Below are 18,666 nucleotides of genomic sequence, written 5' to 3' on the forward strand. Positions count from 1 at the left end.
GGGCCTGCAGGAGCAGGCTACAAGAGGAGATTCCTGCATCTAAAGACTAGCTTTTTTATGTTTATTTTCTCTTCTACCTGTGAGCTAAACAGGACCCCTACCTGGCACCTTTAATAAATATTATTTTTGTTCAGCTTAACCGCACTGTGAAGCCTCGCTTTATCTAGGCTCCAGGCCTACCATTGTTCACATTACAACACCCCCTGATGAACCTACAGTGGTCAGTGTTTTTTTTATTTTTACTTTTTATTAATAAATTCCAATCACTGCAGACATAAGAATCTGCATATTTAGTAGAGATATTCAGTTAGTGGCTGCATCTGAATATCTGGACAGAGTGATGACATGACAGCACTATTCAGATAGCAGTGATAGTCATCCACTATCCAGACTGCTCTTAGGACAGCTTTTTTGCTTTCCTAAGTCATCTAGTTACTTATCCTCATAACAGCATTGAATCGGTGCTATGAAGATAAATTGTGTCTCTGGTCTGATTCTGTCCCGGATCACCCTGGCATTAACCGGACAGTGCCACTGAATTTCTGTGTCAGATGATGCTACCTGGATAAATGATTTTAATGTTACTGGACCAGGAAAGTTCGTCATGTTGATCATGAGAAAGCCCCGGCTTTAGCCTCCTCATGAAAAGAACTATCACCACACCTTCCAAGTCTCTTATAGTTCCATTTTTGCGGGACACTCAAATATGTTCAGCAAAACCAGCAGATTTCAAAAACAACTGTAGCTGTGTAACAAGGTGGCCGTGAAATGCCCACTGGACTCATCCCCTGCTGAAGGAGATAACTTCTCACCTTGTCCCTCAGGTCCTCGACACACTGCAGTTCACTCTGTAACAAGTTCATCTTCTCACAAAGCTCCTGCTGCTGCTCCTCTGCTTCCTTGTAGTCGTGTTCCCACACATCCAGCAGGATCCTCTCTGCACTGGGGACTTCTGTGTTCCCAGCCTACTGACAGAAAAGTACAGGGCGGATAAGGTACAGGGCAGGAGACACATATTAATACCTTCTTCCATCTTCACCCCACCACTACCACCACCACCACTACCACCCACTACAGTATCAGAAACCCACGTGTCAGGGAAAGAGCCTTAAAATCCAAGCAAAATTTTTGCACCATCAGAACCTGTTTGGGGAGTAGTTGGGGCAAGAAGGGAATTGCTTGAGGCCCCAGCACCACAAAGGAGCCCAGTAAATAAACATAAATATCAGGGCTGGCTTTAGACATGCTAGGGCCTAGGGAAGAAATTAAGGAGAGGGTCGCCAAAGACAGCTGGAAGGCTGCACTTTCTTCAACTTCAGACAGGTATGCATGGTGGCTCAGTAATTGCCCTATTTTTACCCCCTTAACACTAGCGTAATGCTACTGAGCCAGAGATCCAGAGTACCTGACAATGACTGGGCTATTCCTTGCTTTATGCACTAATCCCAGGCCTGCGCTGTACATATTCCACCTCTCCTTTTCCGTTACAGGAGCTCATGTCTTTAACACTTACATGTGCTAATTTAAATACATACAACCCACTTTTGTGTTTGTGACTGCAGACAGAGGGCAGGTGGGAGAAGGGGTGAGACAGGCAACAACATCCTGCATGCGCCCTCCCCCCACAACTAAAGCAAATAGAGAATAGGGTACTGCCCCTTGTTAATTATTCATATATACCATTTTTTAAAAAAGTATTTAACACATAATATATGATCTTCAAACTCAAAATTGAAATATCCAAGGGTGAACTGAAAATAATTTTGAAGGGCCCAGTATCTCAGTGGTAGTTGCTGCCATGCAGAGGAGATGAGTTTGATGCTTGAGCCCAGTTTCCGCTCTCTGGACTGTCCAGCATGTGCTGTACAGGAGGCGGGAGGAAGGGTGAGCCATTCCTCACCAGTGACACTTAGTCAAATTCAGACTCTATGTTACCACACTAGAGAGAGCTCAGGTACACCACCCCAGGATTCTTCCTGCAGGGACTGGGTCCAATGAGATTGGCCTGGGGGGTGATAAATATGGGAAAAAGAAAGATCCTAGGTAGTAGTGAATGAAGGCTCATGGAGTCAGATCCCAGCTCTAGGTCCAACTGAGCTCAGGAAATAGCTGAGCCAAAAATAAAAACAGAATTATATTTTCATTTTCTTACTTAATTTCCTTGGTCTCTCTTCCTTATCATAGTGTTCTGTCTCCATCTACTTTCATCTTATCTTTAATCCTTTTCAATTCATCTTTGTCTCCACGTCTGTTCACCATTTTCTCCAATTTTTATATTTCTCATTTTCTCACTCTCCTCTCTTCATCCTATTTGCTATCCATTGCCACCTCTTCCATTCACTCCCTCTCCCCTCTTCACCTCTATTTCCCTCCATTGCCACCTCTTCCATTCTCTCCCTCTCCCCTCTTCATCTCTATTTTCCCTCCATTGCCACCTCTTCCATTTTCTCCCTCTCCCCCTCTATTTTCCCTCCATTGCCACCTCTTCCTTCCATTCTCTCCCTCTCCCCTCTTCACCTCTCCATTGCCACCTCTTCCTTCCATTCTCTCCTTCTCCCTTCACCTCTCCATTGCCACCTCTTCCTTCCATTCTCTCCCTCTCCCCTCTTCACCTCTCCATTGCCACTCTTTCATTTTCTCCATCTCCCTTTCATTGCATGTTTTAAGGTTGGCTGAGCAAGTTTTCCTCTGTTCCCTGAGAGAGAGTTAAAATTTGTTGGGACTAAGGTTAAGTGCTTTTACTGATGCAGCATCTAAGCTTTGTAATTCTATCCCAGAAAAATGTGTGTGGAAACAGTATACTTCATGTTTTAAAACATTTACCCCCCCCCCCCCCCCCCCCCATTTATAAAGCTGCACTAGCGGCTGCTGGTGTGCTAATGCCGACACATCCCATACATCTCATTATTCGCTTTGAATGTGTTGGCATTGCCATGCAGCTTTGTAAACAGTGGGGTTAATAAAATTATAGGACCTGATATTCAAAAAAAGCTGAGCTCCTAAATATGTGCCTATATTTAGGCGAACCTAGAAGCCTAAATTTCAGCTAAAAATTATTTAGCAGCTCAAAAGTCATGCTTATACATTCTGACCTGCATTTATTTGCCAAGATTTCAGTGTAATTTATGAGCCTAGTGCTGAAAACCAGTGCTAAGCTCCTAACTTTTTTATTTTTGCTCTAAATTCACCTGTTTCCAATGTGCTGCTACGGCTAGGAAAGCAAATAGAATGTTGGGTATTATTAGGAAAGGGATGGAAAACAAAAAAGAGGATATTATTATGCCATTGTATTGCTCCATGGTGCGACCGCATCTCGAGTATTGTGTTCAATTCTGGTCGCCGTCCCCTTCATCCATGTGCATCTCCTTCCTCTCTCTACCCTCTCCTCCATTCATGTCCAGCATTTCTCCTCCCTATTCCCTCCATCCATATCCAGTATTTCTCCTCTCTCTCTCTCTCCATCCATGTCCAGCATTTCTCCTCTCTCTCCTCCCCTCCATCCATGTTCATCTCACTTCCTCTCTCTTCCCTCCCCTCCATCCATATCCAGCATTTCTTCTCTCTCCTCTACCCTCCATGTGCATTTCCTTTCTCTCTCTTTCCTCCCCTCCCCTCCATCCATATCCAGCATTCCACCTCTCCCCACCACTCCATCCATGTGCATCTCCTTCCTCTGTCTTCCCTCCCCTCCATCCATGTCCAGCATTTCTCCTCTCTCCCCTCCCCTCCAACCATGTGCATCTCTTTCCTCTCCTCCATCCATGTCCAGCATTTCTCATCTCTCCTCTGAGCTCCCCTCCATCCAACCAGGAAGCAGCTCATATAAAAAGGTAGTCTTTAATGAAGTGAAAATGCTCCCAGGTCAATAAACATCTGTGCCCGATATGGCCCTGTTGCCAATTCATCCATTTCTATAGAACAGAGAGAGAGGGGGAAAGATGTTCTGTGTTGGGCTGCTGTACCTGAACATTGCTTTGTAGTTCCTGCAGTGATGCCTTTAACCTGCAGTTCTCAGCATGCAGGCTGGAGATTCTGTCATGCTGCGAGTCGCTGTTCTTTTCCTCCAGATCCTTGCGTAGCTTGGTAGAGCGTTTCCTCATGAGTGTGCATTCCTCCTGCAGGCTGCTGACTCGGCTCTTTAGCTGATCGAGCTGTATGTGGAAAGGAACACAGGGTGACTTGTAAACAGTGGATGGCTGGGGCTTCTCACAGGTAAAGAAATTGAGGGGTCCTTTTACTAAGCCACAGTAAAAAATGGCCTGCGGTAGTGTAGGCGCGGGTTATGAGCACACACAGAATTATTTTTCAGTGCGCCTGTAAAAAAAGCCTCCCCCCCCTCCAAATGGACGTGCAGCAAAATCAAAATTGCCGCGCGTCCATTTTGGGTCTCAGACCTTACCACCAGCTATAGACCTAGCAGTACAGAATTTGTGCCATAATGACCTATGCACGCTAGAAAATAAATGAAATTACCGCAAGAGCCATGTGGTAGCTGGGTGGTAAGTCCATTTTGGCACACACTGGGTGCACGTAGACGCTTATGCGGCTTAGTAAAAGGGGCCCTGAGGTGGGGGATGTGACTGTGAGGGAGGTGGTTATCCCTTCTGCTTTGGCTAGCATAAGGATGAGGGATGTCTCTAAAGGTCTGTACATATTGGAGGAGTAACCTAATGGTTAGTGCGGTGGGCTGAGAACCTGGGGAGCTGGATTCAATTCTCACTGCAGCTCCATTTAACCTTCCATTGCCCCAGGTACAAAAACTTTGTGAACCCACTAGGGACAGAAAAAGTACCTGTAATTAGTATCAAATGCATGACCCTTTATATGGAAGGTATTTTGCATTCAGCTAAGGTGCAATTTATGCACAAGTTTACTGAGGAACTTCTTCATAAGTAAAAAAAAAAAGCCCTGTTTATTTTAAATCCATTTTTGTAAACTCAATTTCAAACATGAGTTTTACAGAAGACCTCAGTAGCACAATTTGGAGGCAAAGTTCCTTCTTTTAAGGCTATAGAGAAGTCCATAATTAGTGTCACTCCTGATGAAGCTTATATGTGAAATGGTAATGCTCTATTGAGCACATGAATTGGATAAGTGGTCTTTTGAAATTGAGTTTACAAAAATTGATTGATTTAAAATAAAGTTAAACAGGAGTTTTTTTTAGACTTATGAAGAAGCTCCTCAGTAAACTTGTGCATAAATTGCACCTTAACTGAGCGTCTGAAGCCTTTTCCTCCTGTTTTAGAAAATTATTCAGTTGAGCTATATTTAATTACTTGCTGCTTTTTGATTTGATATTTTTTATATTGGCTAGTATAACACCCATTGTTTCTAAGGTATTTTACACACAGTAACTTGCACAGGAGTTTGCAAAGACACAATGAATAGCAAACCTAATACACACATATATAATGAGCAGATACATAAGCATTTTCACAGACATATATGCCAGTGTATAGAAAGTACAAGCATGTGTGTTTGTACAAAAAGATATGCAAACACGTTGCAGCGGCCAAAGGAAAAAAGGCATTCCAAATTTATAGGAAAAACCCATTGTAATTTTCAATGGTACAAGCACGGAGGGAAGCTCATTGGTTATATAAAACATAACTTATACTCTCTATTGTTGACCCTCTGTAGCAATTTAGATTGTATGCCAATCCTTCCTTTAAAACAAGGCATTCAAAAATTGAGATACTAAGAGGGGCATTTTCTGTTGATTTAAGCAGTTGGAACCTCAGGAGCACTGAGGACAAGAAGGACTTGTGACTGCAGTAGGAGGGTCTTCTGATCCAAAATTGATGTTGTTGTGAACAGATTTGAATGTTATGGAATTGTTGAGGCGGGCAGGCTGTTCAGATGTGTTAAATGGTAATTAGGATTTGATGTATTAGTCAGGGTATGTATATGTACATGTGTATGTGTGAGTGTGGTTGAGAGATCTAGGGATTTATGAGTTTGTGAATTGTTAAATATTTGGATAAATAAAGGATAACACTCATTATAACTGTCTGGATGAATATATGATAAATATAAAATACAGTTACTGTAATTGTTTAGACCCGAGTATATATAGAATATTTAGAGTGTGCTAAACTTTAGAGACGCTCATAGGATACAGTGGGGGAAATAAGTATTTGATCCCTTGCTGATTTTGTAAGTTTGCCCACTGACAAAGACATGAGCAGCCCATAATTGAAGGGTAGGTTATTGGTAACAGTGAGAGATAGCACATCACAAATTAAATCCGGAAAATCACATTGTGGAAAGTATATGAATTTATTTGCATTCTGCAGAGGGAAATAAGTATTTAATCCCTCTGGCAAACAAGACCTAATACTTGGTGGCAAAACCCTTGTTGGCAAGCACAGCGGTCAGACGTCTTCTGTAGTTGATGATGAGGTTTGCACACATGTCAGGAGGAATTTTGGTCCACTCCTCTTTGCAGATCATCTCTAAATCATTAAGAGTTCTGGGCTGTCGCTTGGCAACTCGCAGCTTCAGCTCCCTCCATAAGTTTTCAATGGGATTAAGGTCTGGTGACTGGCTAGGCCACTCCATGACCCTAATGTGCTTCTTCCTGAGCCACTCCTTTGTTGCCTTGGCTGTATGTTTTGGGTCATTGTCGTGCTGGAAGACCCAGCCACGACCCATTTTTAAGGCCCTGGCGGAGGGAAGGAGGTTGTCACTCAGAATTGTACGGTACATGGCCCCATCCATTCTCCCATTGATGCGGTGAAGTAGTCCTGTGCCCTTAGCAGAGAAACACCCCCAAAACATAACATTTCCACCTCCATGCTTGACAGTGGGGACGGTGTTCTTTGGGTCATAGGCAGCATTTCTCTTCCTCCAAACACGGCGAGTTGAGTTCATGCCAAAGAGCTCAATTTTTGTCTCATCTGACCACAGCACCTTCTCCCAATCACTCTCGGCATCATCCAGGTGTTCACTGGCAAACTTCAGACGGGCCGTCACATGTGCCTTCCAGAGCAGGGGGACCTTGCGGGCACTGCAGGATTGCAATCCGTTATGTCGTAATGTGTTACCAATGGTTTTCGTGGTGACAGTGGTCCCAGCTGCCTTGAGATCATTGACAAGTTCCCCCCTTGTAGTTGTAGGCTGATTTCTAACCTTCCTCATGATCAAGGATACCCCACGAGGTGAGATTTTGCGTGGAGCCCCAGATCTTTGTCGATTGACAGTCATTTTGTACTTCTTCCATTTTCTTACTATGGCACCAACAGTTGTCTCCTTCTCGCCCAGCGTCTTACTGATGGTTTTGTAGCCCATTCCAGCCTTGTGCAGGTGTATGATCTTGTCCCTGACATCCTTAGACAGCTCCTTGCTCTTGGCCATTTTGTAGAGGTTAGAGTCTGACTGATTCACTGAGTCTGTGGACAGGTGTCTTTCATACAGGTGACCATTGCCGACAGCTGTCTGTCATGCAGGTAACGAGTTGATTTGGAGCATCTACCTGGTCTGTAGGGGCCAGATCTCTTACTGGTTGGTGGGGGATCAAATACTTATTTCCCTCTGCAGAATGCAAATAAATTCATATACTTTCCACAATGTGATTTTCCGGATTTAATTTGTGATGTGCTATCTCTCACTGTTACCAATAACCTACCCTTCAATTATGGGCTGCTCATGTCTTTGTCAGTGGGCAAACTTACAAAATCAGCAAGGGATCAAATACTTATTTCCCCCACTGTATATAGAATATATGGGCATCTGTAATGTTTAGCGTACCCTAAATATTAGCGTGCGCTAAAAACGCTAGCGCACCTTAGTAAAAGAAGCCTTCACTGAATAATTATGCCCTGGGACTCAATGCCAGAGAATGTGATATCACAGTTAGTGTATCTGGGTTTTAAAAAGGTTTGTACATGTTCCTGGAGGAAAAGTCCATGCTGTTAAGATAGATATAGGGAAGGCCACTGCTTATCCCTGTGCCCAGTAGCATAGAATCTTCCTACTGTTTTGGATTCTGCCAAGCAGTTGTAACCTGGATTAGCCACTTTTGGAAGCAGGATACTGGGTTAGATGGACTATTAGCCTGACCCAGTATGGCTATTCTTATGTTCTTATGTTTTTATGTAAGAAGCAGACAAAAAGGAAACCTGAAAACAACATATCACACAATCAGTTAACAGAACAGATGAAATAAAAGTACTACCTGTTAAAGACGAAGGCAGCAAAGTCAGTAAAGACAAAAAAGAAAAAGTCCAACAATAGGAAAAACATTTTAAAGAAATACTAAACTGCCCGAAGTCTAAAACAGCATTAAACCAGTCAATTGCTAAAACATCAACAGAACTGCAAATAGAAACCAACCCATTCAAAATGGACAAGATTAATGCTATTCAGGGATCAGGGAATGGAAAATTACCAGGATTAGACAACAACTGGGCAGAACCCTTGACGAAAGAATCAAATTGAACGACAGAGTGGCTACTATGATTGTGTAAGGCAGCATGGGAAAGGACAAGAATACCAGGTGAGTGCAACAAAAGTATAATTGTAAGGCTGCCAATGATAAGAGATTTATTCGACTGCTGTAACTGAAGAGGAATTGTTCTGTTATCTGTACCCAAAAATGTTTACAGCTGAATGATTCTTAGCCAGCTTAAGGCTTAAATAGACTATTTTATATAAGAACAAGCAGGGTTTGAACACAGAAGGTCCTGTATAGATCAAATTTTCACACTGCAAAGAGTATTAAAAAGGGTTCTCGACTATAAAATCCCTGTAGTTATAAATCTTGCAGATTCTGAAAAAAGCATTCAACAGCATTGACAGAGAGAGCTTATGGAGTATCGTGAGATCATATGGATACCTGCCAAGTTCCTCAGATTTATCGAAAACCTGTATGAGAGCAATGAAAGCTGTGTTACAGTAGAAGATGATTACATGAATTGATTTAAAATAGTAACTGGGGTCAAGCAAGGTTCTGTCTTGTTACCATTGTTATTTAGCTTATCCATGCACTAGATAATGCAGAATGCACCAGAAGTTAAAAATACAAGAACCAGAGGGGGCGCCAGTGAGTGCAAGCAAGATGGCAGCATAGTGTTGCAGCTCCGGTAATAACACAACTAAAATCAAGATTATTCTGCTGCAATACCCTCATTAACACACTCCGAGCACCTTAATTGTTTCCCTTATGGCATCGGGTAATGGAAACAAATGCACAAAAAAATGATCCAAACTCTCCATCGAAACAGCAACAAGGAAATGAGCTAGAACACATTTCTTCCCTCACCATCTTGGAGGAAATAAGATCGCTTAGAGACCTCCTTGCAGACACTAAAGATGACATTGCTGACATTAAAGAAGCTATTTCATCTTTAAAATCTGACCTTGCTCAATTTCGCACCCGCACTGAAAAACTTGAAAGCAAGCAAACTGCTACAGACAAAAACATTCAAAACTTGCAGGACCATGTTAAACGCATGGCTCTCGTTGAGTGCAAGCTCGATGAAGCTAAAAGAGAGCCCGTAAAAACAATTTCCAAATCCTCGGTTTGCCTGAGGGCAAAGAGAGGTCTGACTTAACCAAATTTTGTCTTACCCTTTCTCCTTGAACAGCACTTCAATCATGATCTGAAGATTGAAGCAGCTCACAGAATCTCGTCACATCATGCACTACAAAATAAATTCCCTTGACCGGTGTTAATCAAACTCCTATGCTATGTGCAAACAGTCACCATCTTGCAACATGTCAAAATTAAACCACCACTCAAATACGACGGTTAATCTATTTGAATAGTGCCAGACTTGAGTAAAACTACAGCACACCTCCGCAAGCAGCTCCTTGCATACAGGCCTCGCCTAAAAGAGATGAATGCTTGCTTTGGCCTGATTTACCCTGCCTGTACGAAGGTCATTTACAACAATGCTACTAAGATGATGAGCTTCCTAAATTTTTGGAGGATGCAATACCTATCCCAATAGACAAAAATGTAAGCGATTGAACTCTGCCACGTTACTTCAAATGCTAACTTATTTGCTGCAGTACTCTTGTGTTCTGCTTAATTTACTGATTTGTCAAGCTGCAATTCACTGGTACTTTTCCTAACCTTTGAAATATTATTCTCTTATGCTTTTTCATGTAGTTATCTAGCGACACTGACTGTGATGCATTCTAATCCTGAATTGTTCATTTTCAACTTGCCAAGTAACCAATTATGTGTGTATGCCTCTGTGTGTGTTGTTTGAATGCGTGTTTGCTTATGGATTTGTTCAATCTGACCCTTTTCCTTTTTTTTTTTTAACTCACTGCTGCACAATTATTTGTCTGATACCATACTAGTCACTCTGGCACACGTGGAGGGGCATAATCGAACGAAAACGTCTATCTCCATGGGCGTTTATCTCCGAGAACGGGTCCGTGAAGGGGCGGACCGAACCGTATTTTCGAAAAAAATAGACGTCCATGTTTTATTCGACAATTTGTGAGCTGGACGTTTTTGCTTTTCAGCGATAATGGAAAATGAAAGCGCCCGGCTCAAAAACGAATAAATCCAAGGCATTTGTTCGTGGGAGGGGCCAGGATTCGTAGTGCACTGGTCCCCCTCACATGCCAGGACACCAACCGGGCACCCTAGGGGGCACTTTTACAAAAACAAAAAAAAAGGTAAAAGAGCTCCCAGGTGCATAGCACCCTTCCCTTGTGTGTTGAGCCCCCCCAAATCCCCCTCAAAACCCACTGCCCACAAGTCTACACCATTACTATAGCCCTAAGGGGTGAAGGGGGGCACCTACATGTGGGTACAGTGGGTTTGGGGGGGTTGGACGACTAAGCATTAAGCAGCACAATTGTAACAGGTAGGGGGGGGATAGGCCTGGGTCCACCTGCCTGAAGTCCACTGCACCCCCTAACAACTGCTCCAGGGACCTGCATACTGCTGCCAGGGAGGTGGGTATGACATTTGAGGGTGAAAATAAAAAGTTGTGAAACATCATTTTTTTTGTGGTGGGAGGGGGTTAGTGACCACTGGGGGAGTCAGGGGAGGTCATCCCCGATTCCCTCTGGGGGTAATCTGGTCATTTAGGGCACTTTTTGGGGTCTTATTCGTGAAAAAACAGGGTCCAGGACAAGTGCCCTAAATTCTAGCTACAAACGCATACTTTTTTTCCATTATCGGCGAAAGGCGCCCATCTCTGTTCGGGTGATAACCATGCCCCAGTCCCGCCTTCACCACGCCTCCGATACGCCCCCGTCAACTTTGTACGCTTCTGCGATGGAGTGCAGTTCAAAACGTCCAAGTTCAGCTTTCGATTATACCGCATTATTCGTTTTTGTGAGATAAACGTCCATCTCCCGATTTAGGTCAGAACTTGGGCGTTTTTCTCGTTCGATTATAAGCAGGATATTATTATAAAATTCTATTTGAATTAAGTTTATTGCTTCCTGGCATCTTGCTGTTGGTGTTCTCCATACATGTGTCTTCTACTGTTATATCTGTATCATATTCCCTCCTTTCAAATCGCACATTACATACTTACACGGATTTATGATGTTTGAACAGAAGACACTTTTTTAAACCCTGCTAAGTTAACTGCATTTACCACATTCTCTGGCAACAAATTCCAGAGTTTAATTACACGCTGAGTGAAGAAATGTTTTCTCCAGTTTGTTTTCAATTTACTACTTAGTAGCTTCATTGCGTGCCCCCTAGTCCTAGTATTTTTGGAAAAAGTAAAGAAGTGATTCACTTCTACCTGTTCCACTCAGTATTTTATACACCTCTATCATATCTCCCCTCACTTAAGAGGCCTAGCCACTTTAGCCTTTCCTCATAGGGAAGTCATACCATCCCCTTTATCATTTTCATCACCCTTCTCTGTACGTTTTCTAATTTTGCTATATCTTTCTTGAGATGCGGTGACCAGAATTGCACAAAGTATTAGAGGTGTGGTAACTTCTTGGCGCGATACAAAGGCATTATAACATTCTCACTGTTGCTTTCCCTTCTTTTCTTAATAATTCCTAACATTCTAGGAAAAGAATGGAAAACAAACATGAGAATGTTAAAATGCCTTTCTAGAGGGTCATTTTCAAAAGCATGTCCCAGTCAGAAGAATTGGATGTCCTGCTTTTAACATTTAAAAAAAAAAACCCATCCACCTCACTGCCAGTTTCGAAGATGAAAAACATTTGGGTTTCTTGTTCAAAAATAAGAAAGGGAAGGTACTATTGATAGGTGATTTTAATATGCTGGACGTTGATTGGGGTGTCCCTGCTGCAGGGTCATCTAGAAATAAGGGGATCTTGGATTCTATACAGGAAGAATTGTTCTAGCAGTTGGTAACAGAACCCATGTGGAACGAAGCTATTCTGGACCTGGTGCTTACAAACGAGGAGAGTGTTTCTGATGTTACGGGGGTGATCATTTAGCATCTAACGATCACCGGATGGTGTGGTTCAATATGACATGTGAGAAGAGGGCTTACTCAAGATTGAAGGATCTAGACTTCAAAACAATTAACTTTGCCAAGATGGGGGAATATCTCAAGGAAGAGTTAGTTGGATGGAAACAGCTGAAGGAAGTAGAACAGTAGTGGGCAAAACTGAAAGGAGCTCTTTTAAAGGTGACAAACCCTCATGTTAGAAAAGAAAGTAAAAGTAAGAGAATAAGACAGCCACTTTGTTTCTCAAATGTAGTAGCTGAAAAGGTAAGAGAAAAAAGGTTAGGCTTCATAAGTTACATGATGATGCAGAAACAGGAAGACAGGCAAAAATACCTAGAAAAGCTAACAGAAGCTGGAAAAGCTTGCAGGAAAGCAAAGATACAAATGGAAAAAAAGACAGCCAATATGGTAAAACTGGGGAACAAGACATTTTTTAGATATGTGACAGGAGGAAGTGCTAAAATGGCATAGTGAGGCTCAAGGGTGAAGGGGAGGAATATGTAGAAGCTGATAAGAATAAAAATGAACTGCTTATCAATTATTTCTGTTCTGTGTTCACAGAAGAAAGGCCGGGAGAAAACAAATACTAATGGGAATGGATGTTCGGTAGACCAGGAACGATTCTCAGTTCATTAGGAGCTAGCTAAACTAAAAATAGACAAAGTGATGGGGGCTAATGGGATACATCTGAGGGTGCTCAAAGAACTCAGGGAAGTTTTGGAAGCTCTATTGTATGACCTCTTCAACATAAGAGTGAAAGGTGGAGGTTGGGAATTACAGACCTGTTAGTCTGACTTCGGTGGTAAGTAAACTAATGGAAACTCTTTCCAAAGCGGACAATGGTGAGGTTTCTAGAATCAAATGGACACAGGACCAAAGGCAGGTCTTGTCAGGCTAATCTGATTGATTTCTTTCTGGGTGACCAAACAGTTGTACATGGGAGGAACTGTAGGGGTATTTTCCTGCTATCTCACCTTTGCTGGTCTGAGGCCTGCCAAGCCTGAGCCATCTTTTACCAACTAATATGGATTCTACAGCCTGTGCCCTGAATACATCTGAAACCATCTGAAACCAAAGGAAAATTATTGCTTGGCATACCCATGATGACTTAATCCAAGGACACATTGTTTACTGCACACTAGCCTCCGGTTATCTCCTGGGAAAGTGGAGGAGCTTACCTCACAGAAGAGAAATGTCTCTGGGAGTATATGTGAATCAAGAGGGAGGTTGCTCCCATTAGCCTCATGACTGATGCTGCTTTGTTTGCTGCTATCACAAGGACTTGCAATGTCCACCATGAATTCTGATGGACAGAAGTACACTGTTTGTGATTGGTGCATAGGTATCACCCCACTCAGAAAGATGCCAATGTTGGACAGAAGAGAGACAGGGAGAAGGAAAAGAAGATTTGTGGAGGATAGATCTCTCTGAGAGGTGCTAGAGAGACTGATTTCCCCCCAAACACCAGTGAACTGAATTACTTGTGATAAAAGCTGGCAAGGTCAGTGCCACTGTAGCTTCCCTAAAGACTGTGAACCTGAGCAGAAAGCAAAGACCTTGGATTTTATCCCTGGACTGGGATAGACTCGCAGAAAACTCTGCTAGAGTCTTATTGGAAAATTCTGCTTCTTCACCACACCAAGGACTGCATGGTGAGAGAGTTGGATTTATTCCTACATTTCAAGGTATAGATAGTCTATGGTTTTGTCTGTGGAGGACTAGTTAGTCCCAGGATTTGTGGTCAGTAGTTGTATAACTAGCTGCTAAATGTGTAATTTGCACAAGATAAATTATAGTTGTGCAATCACTCATACATATAGTTTTATATAGCTGCAGTCATATATCTTATGGTGATAATCTATATTTTTGTAGTGTACAAATATATATTTGTAACTTGCTTTGCATTTGCATTATTATTTTTATATCTATAATAAATAATATATTTCATCTTGGCATGGTTCTCTCTCTGGTAGTCAATCAGGTAGAAACCTAAGGGCCAAATAGGAGGTACTGACATATTCCTTTGCAAACGAGTCCAGAGTAATTGCTATTGTGATCATCTGATATAGAGGTACTTACAGAGCTTTAGATGTGGTGTACTTAGATTTTAGCAAAGACTTTTGACACAGTTCCGCATAGGTGACTGATAAATAAACCGAGTACCTTCGGTATGGGCACTAAAGTGACTGACTGGGTTAAAAACTGGTTAAGTGGAAGGAGACAGAGGGTAGTGGTAAATAGAGTTTGCTCCGAGGAAAAGAATATTATCAATGGTGTACCACAGGAATTGGTCTTTGAGCCAGCTCTTTTTAACATCTTTGTGAATGATATTGTGGAAGGGCTGTCTGGTATGGTTTGTCTCTTTGTGGATGATACCAACTTTGTAATAGGGTAGATGCCCTGGAGGGCGTGGATAGCATACGGAGGGATCTGGCAAAGCTTGAAGAATGGTCCAGCAATTGGCAACTTGGATTTAATGCTAAAAAATGCAGGATCATACACTTAGGTTGCAAAAATCCAAGGGAAAGGTACAGTATAGGGGGTGAAGTACTTTTGTGTACAAAAGAAGAGCGAGACTTGGGGGTGATTGTGTTGGATGATCTCAAGGTGGTCAAACAGGTAGAAAAGGTGATAGTCAAACCCATAAGGGTGCATAGGTAGAGGAACAGACAGCAGGATAAAAGAGGTGATAGTGCCTTTGTATCAGTCTCTGGCGAGGCCCCATTTAGAGTACTTTGTGCAGTTCTGGAGACTACACCTACAAAAAGATATAAATCGGATGGAGTCGGTCGGTCCAGTGGGCAGTTACAAAATTGGTCAATGGTCTCTTACTTAAAGCATATGGGGACAGACTTAAGACTCTCAATATGTATACTTTGAAGAAAGGTAAAAGAGAGGGGATATGATAGAGATGTTTAAATATCTCTGTGGCATTAATGTACAGGAGGTAAGAATCTTTCAAATGAAGGAAAACTCTGGAATGAGAGGGCATAGGATGAAGTTAAGAGGTTATAGCCTCAGGAGTAATCTAACAAAATACTTTTTCATGGAAAGGGTGTTGGACGTGTGGAATCATCTCCTGGTGGAAGTGGTGGAGACGAGGACTGTGTCTGAATTTAAGAAAGCGTGGGACAGGCATGTGGGATCTCTTAGAGAAAGGAGAAGATAGTGGTTGCTGTGGATGGGCAGACAGGATGGGCCATTTGGCTCTTATCTGTTGTCATGTTTCTATAGTTCTATGTGAGAACCTCCAAAATGAACAGACATTATGAATGCCAAAAACCCAGGGACATGAACATCTGCCTGGCAGCATTTGTACAAAAATGATCACACAGATGTCCCTGCAGAGCAGAGGGACCGCCTAATGATCAGTGCAGTGGAATTTAATCCAGGACACCCAGGTTCATATTCCACTGTAACTCTGTTATTTGAAATAGTGAGCATTCCAGAGACAGGGAAATACCTACCGTACCTGAATGTGTACTCAGGTTGGCAGGTGTCTTTAATATTTAGGTACAGTAGGTACAGTGGTGGAAATAAGTATTTGATCCCTTGCTGATTTTGTAAGTTTGCCCACTGACAAAGACATGAGCAGCCCATAATTGAAGGGTAGGTTATTGGTAACAGTGAGAGATAGCACATCACAAATTAAATCCGGAAAATCACATTGTGGAAAGTATATGAATTTATTTGCATTCTGCAGAGGGAAATAAGTATTTGATCCCCCACCAACCAGTAAGAGATCTGGCCCCTACAGACCAGGTAGATGCTTCAAATCAACTCGTTACCTGCATGACAGACAGCTGTCGGCAATGGTCACCTGTATGAAAGACACCTGTCCACAGACTCAGTGAATCAGTCAGACTCTAACCTCTACAAAATGGCCAAGAGCAAGGAGCTGTCTAAGGATGTCAGGGACAAGATCATACACCTGCACAAGGCTGGAATGGGCTACAAAACCATCAGTAAGACGCTGGGCGAGAAGGAGACAACTGTTGGTGCCATAGTAAGAAAATGGAAGAAGTACAAAATGACTGTCAATCGACAAAGATCTGGGGCTCCACGCAAAATCTCACCTCGTGGGGTATCCTTGATCATGAGGAAAGTTAGAAATCAGCCTACAACTACAAGGGGGGAACTTGTCAATGATCTCAAGGCAGCTGGGACCACTGTCACCACGAAAACCATTGGTAACACATTACGACATAACGGATTGCAATCCTGCAGTGCCCGCAAGGTCCCCCTGCTCCGGAAGGCACATGTGACGGCCCGTCTGAAGTTTGCCAGTGAACACCTGGATGATGCCGAGAGTGATTGGGAGAAGGTGCTGTGGTCAGATGAGACAAAAATTGAGCTCTTTGGCATGAACTCAACTCGCCGTGTTTGGAGGAAGAGAAATGCTGCCTATGACCCAAAGAACACCGTCCCCACTGTCAAGCATGGAGGTGGAAATGTTATGTTTTGGGGGTGTTTCTCTGCTAAGGGCACAGGACTACTTCACCGCATCAATGGGAGAATGGATGGGGCCATGTACCGTACAATTCTGAGTGACAACCTCCTTCCCTCCGCCAGGGCCTTAAAAATGGGTCGTGGCTGGGTCTTCCAGCACGACAATGACCCAAAACATACAGCCAAGGCAACAAAGGAGTGGCTCAGGAAGAAGCACATTAGGGTCATGGAGTGGCCTAGCCAGTCACCAGACCTTAATCCCATTGAAAACTTATGGAGGGAGCTGAAGCTGCGAGTTGCCAAGCGACAGCCCAGAACTCTTAATGATTTAGAGATGATCTGCAAAGAGGAGTGGACCAAAATTCCTCCTGACATGTGTGCAAACCTCATCATCAACTACAGAAGACGTCTGACCGCTGTGCTTGCCAACAAGGGTTTTGCCACCAAGTATTAGGTCTTGTTTGCCAGAGGGATTAAATACTTATTTCCCTCTGCAGAATGCAAATAAATTCATATACTTTCCACAATGTGATTTTCCGGATTTAATTTGTGATGTGCTATCTCTCACTGTTACCAATAACCTACCCTTCAATTATGGGCTGCTCATGTCTTTGTCAGTGGGCAAACTTACAAAATCAGCAAGGGATCAAATACTTATTTCCACCACTGTATATCTCTGGTTCTGGAGGGCTCACAATTTGAAAGTTAAAAAAAAAAAGAGTTGAAGTGTGATTTGAACCTCAGTCCTCTGGTTTACAGTCCACTACACTGACCACGAGGCCACCCTTCAGATCTGTTTGCTGTTGTGTTCAGAATGCCCACCATACCTGATACTGTCAGGGAGCCTAGTTTCCTTTTCTGATGTCACTTTCAGGGGTGATGGAGGGAGACAGTAACCACTGGGGGATTCATGAAGTGGATTCCTCCAGTGGTCAGCTACTTAATCAGGGTACCTTTTTATACCCTGAACGTGATTGAAACAGGTCTAGCTCAGGACACCCTTCTTTTTATTTTTACTTTGACATTTCTTCCCATTTGATTATCGCTGTTGGACGGCCTAAATTTTGGGCCTTAAAACGCACACAACATGCCCCTTGCTATTTGGATGACCTGAAGTATAGAATAAATAAATTCTGCCTTTTGAGAATCATGATTTGGACATTTTTGGCTTTTTGGGGGGGCATTTTGAGATGTCCATCTGCTTTGAAAATGAGCACCACATTGTTAATCATGTGCAGTTTTAGGTTTGTTATTGTAATCGTTAATATTGTGTTCATTTTAATTGAGGTTATGTTTACATTGACTTTTAATGGTTTTGATTTATGCTTATGTGTTGTTTATAAGAGGTTCTTGTTGTTTTTAATATTGTGAACTGCCTTGGTATATACTGTGGAAAGATGGTATATCGAATGAATAAACTAAACTGAGGTTGGTCTCAGAAAGCAGGGAAACTCTCCACTAGGACAGCCATAAATAAGGCACCCCGACAAAATAGCACTGACAAAACAGCCTGGTAACAAAACAGCCCTTGACAAAATGGCTCCTCCCACAAAATAGCCCCTAGATAAAATTGCCCCCTTAACAAAATAGCTCCCTAGAAAAAAATGCAATGCCGTATTCTGGGCAGTCTGATCAGGCCCTTTGGTCAGGGGCTAATTTTTCAAGGGCTATATTGTGGGCAGTTATGTCAGGGGCTATTATGTCAGGAACATTTTTTGTCAGGGTTATTTTGACCGGGTACCCACAAATAATACCACTAAAGAGGGATCTTATAATTGTCAGCTTGTGGATGCAAATAGCTGCA

General features: G+C 42.6%; 1 protein-coding gene across 3 annotated transcripts in view; it reads right to left on the bottom strand.

Annotated features, from left to right (window-relative positions):
* Window positions 1–18,666, bottom strand: part of CARD10 (caspase recruitment domain family member 10) — a 188,378-nt gene that overhangs the window by 139,999 nt on the left and 29,713 nt on the right. For all 3 annotated transcript variants that reach the window (XM_030210306.1, XM_030210298.1, XM_030210314.1), the window contains exons 5-6: window positions 3,963–4,151; window positions 813–965 (exon numbers count right to left, since the gene is read on the bottom strand). In XM_030210306.1, the coding sequence (XP_030066166.1) occupies window positions 813–965; window positions 3,963–4,151 (342 nt within the window). The remainder of the gene's footprint in view (window positions 1–812; window positions 966–3,962; window positions 4,152–18,666) is intronic.

The sequence above is a fragment of the Microcaecilia unicolor genome, chromosome 1, assembly GCF_901765095.1.
Source record: "Microcaecilia unicolor chromosome 1, aMicUni1.1, whole genome shotgun sequence".
NCBI lineage: Eukaryota > Metazoa > Chordata > Amphibia > Gymnophiona > Siphonopidae > Microcaecilia > Microcaecilia unicolor.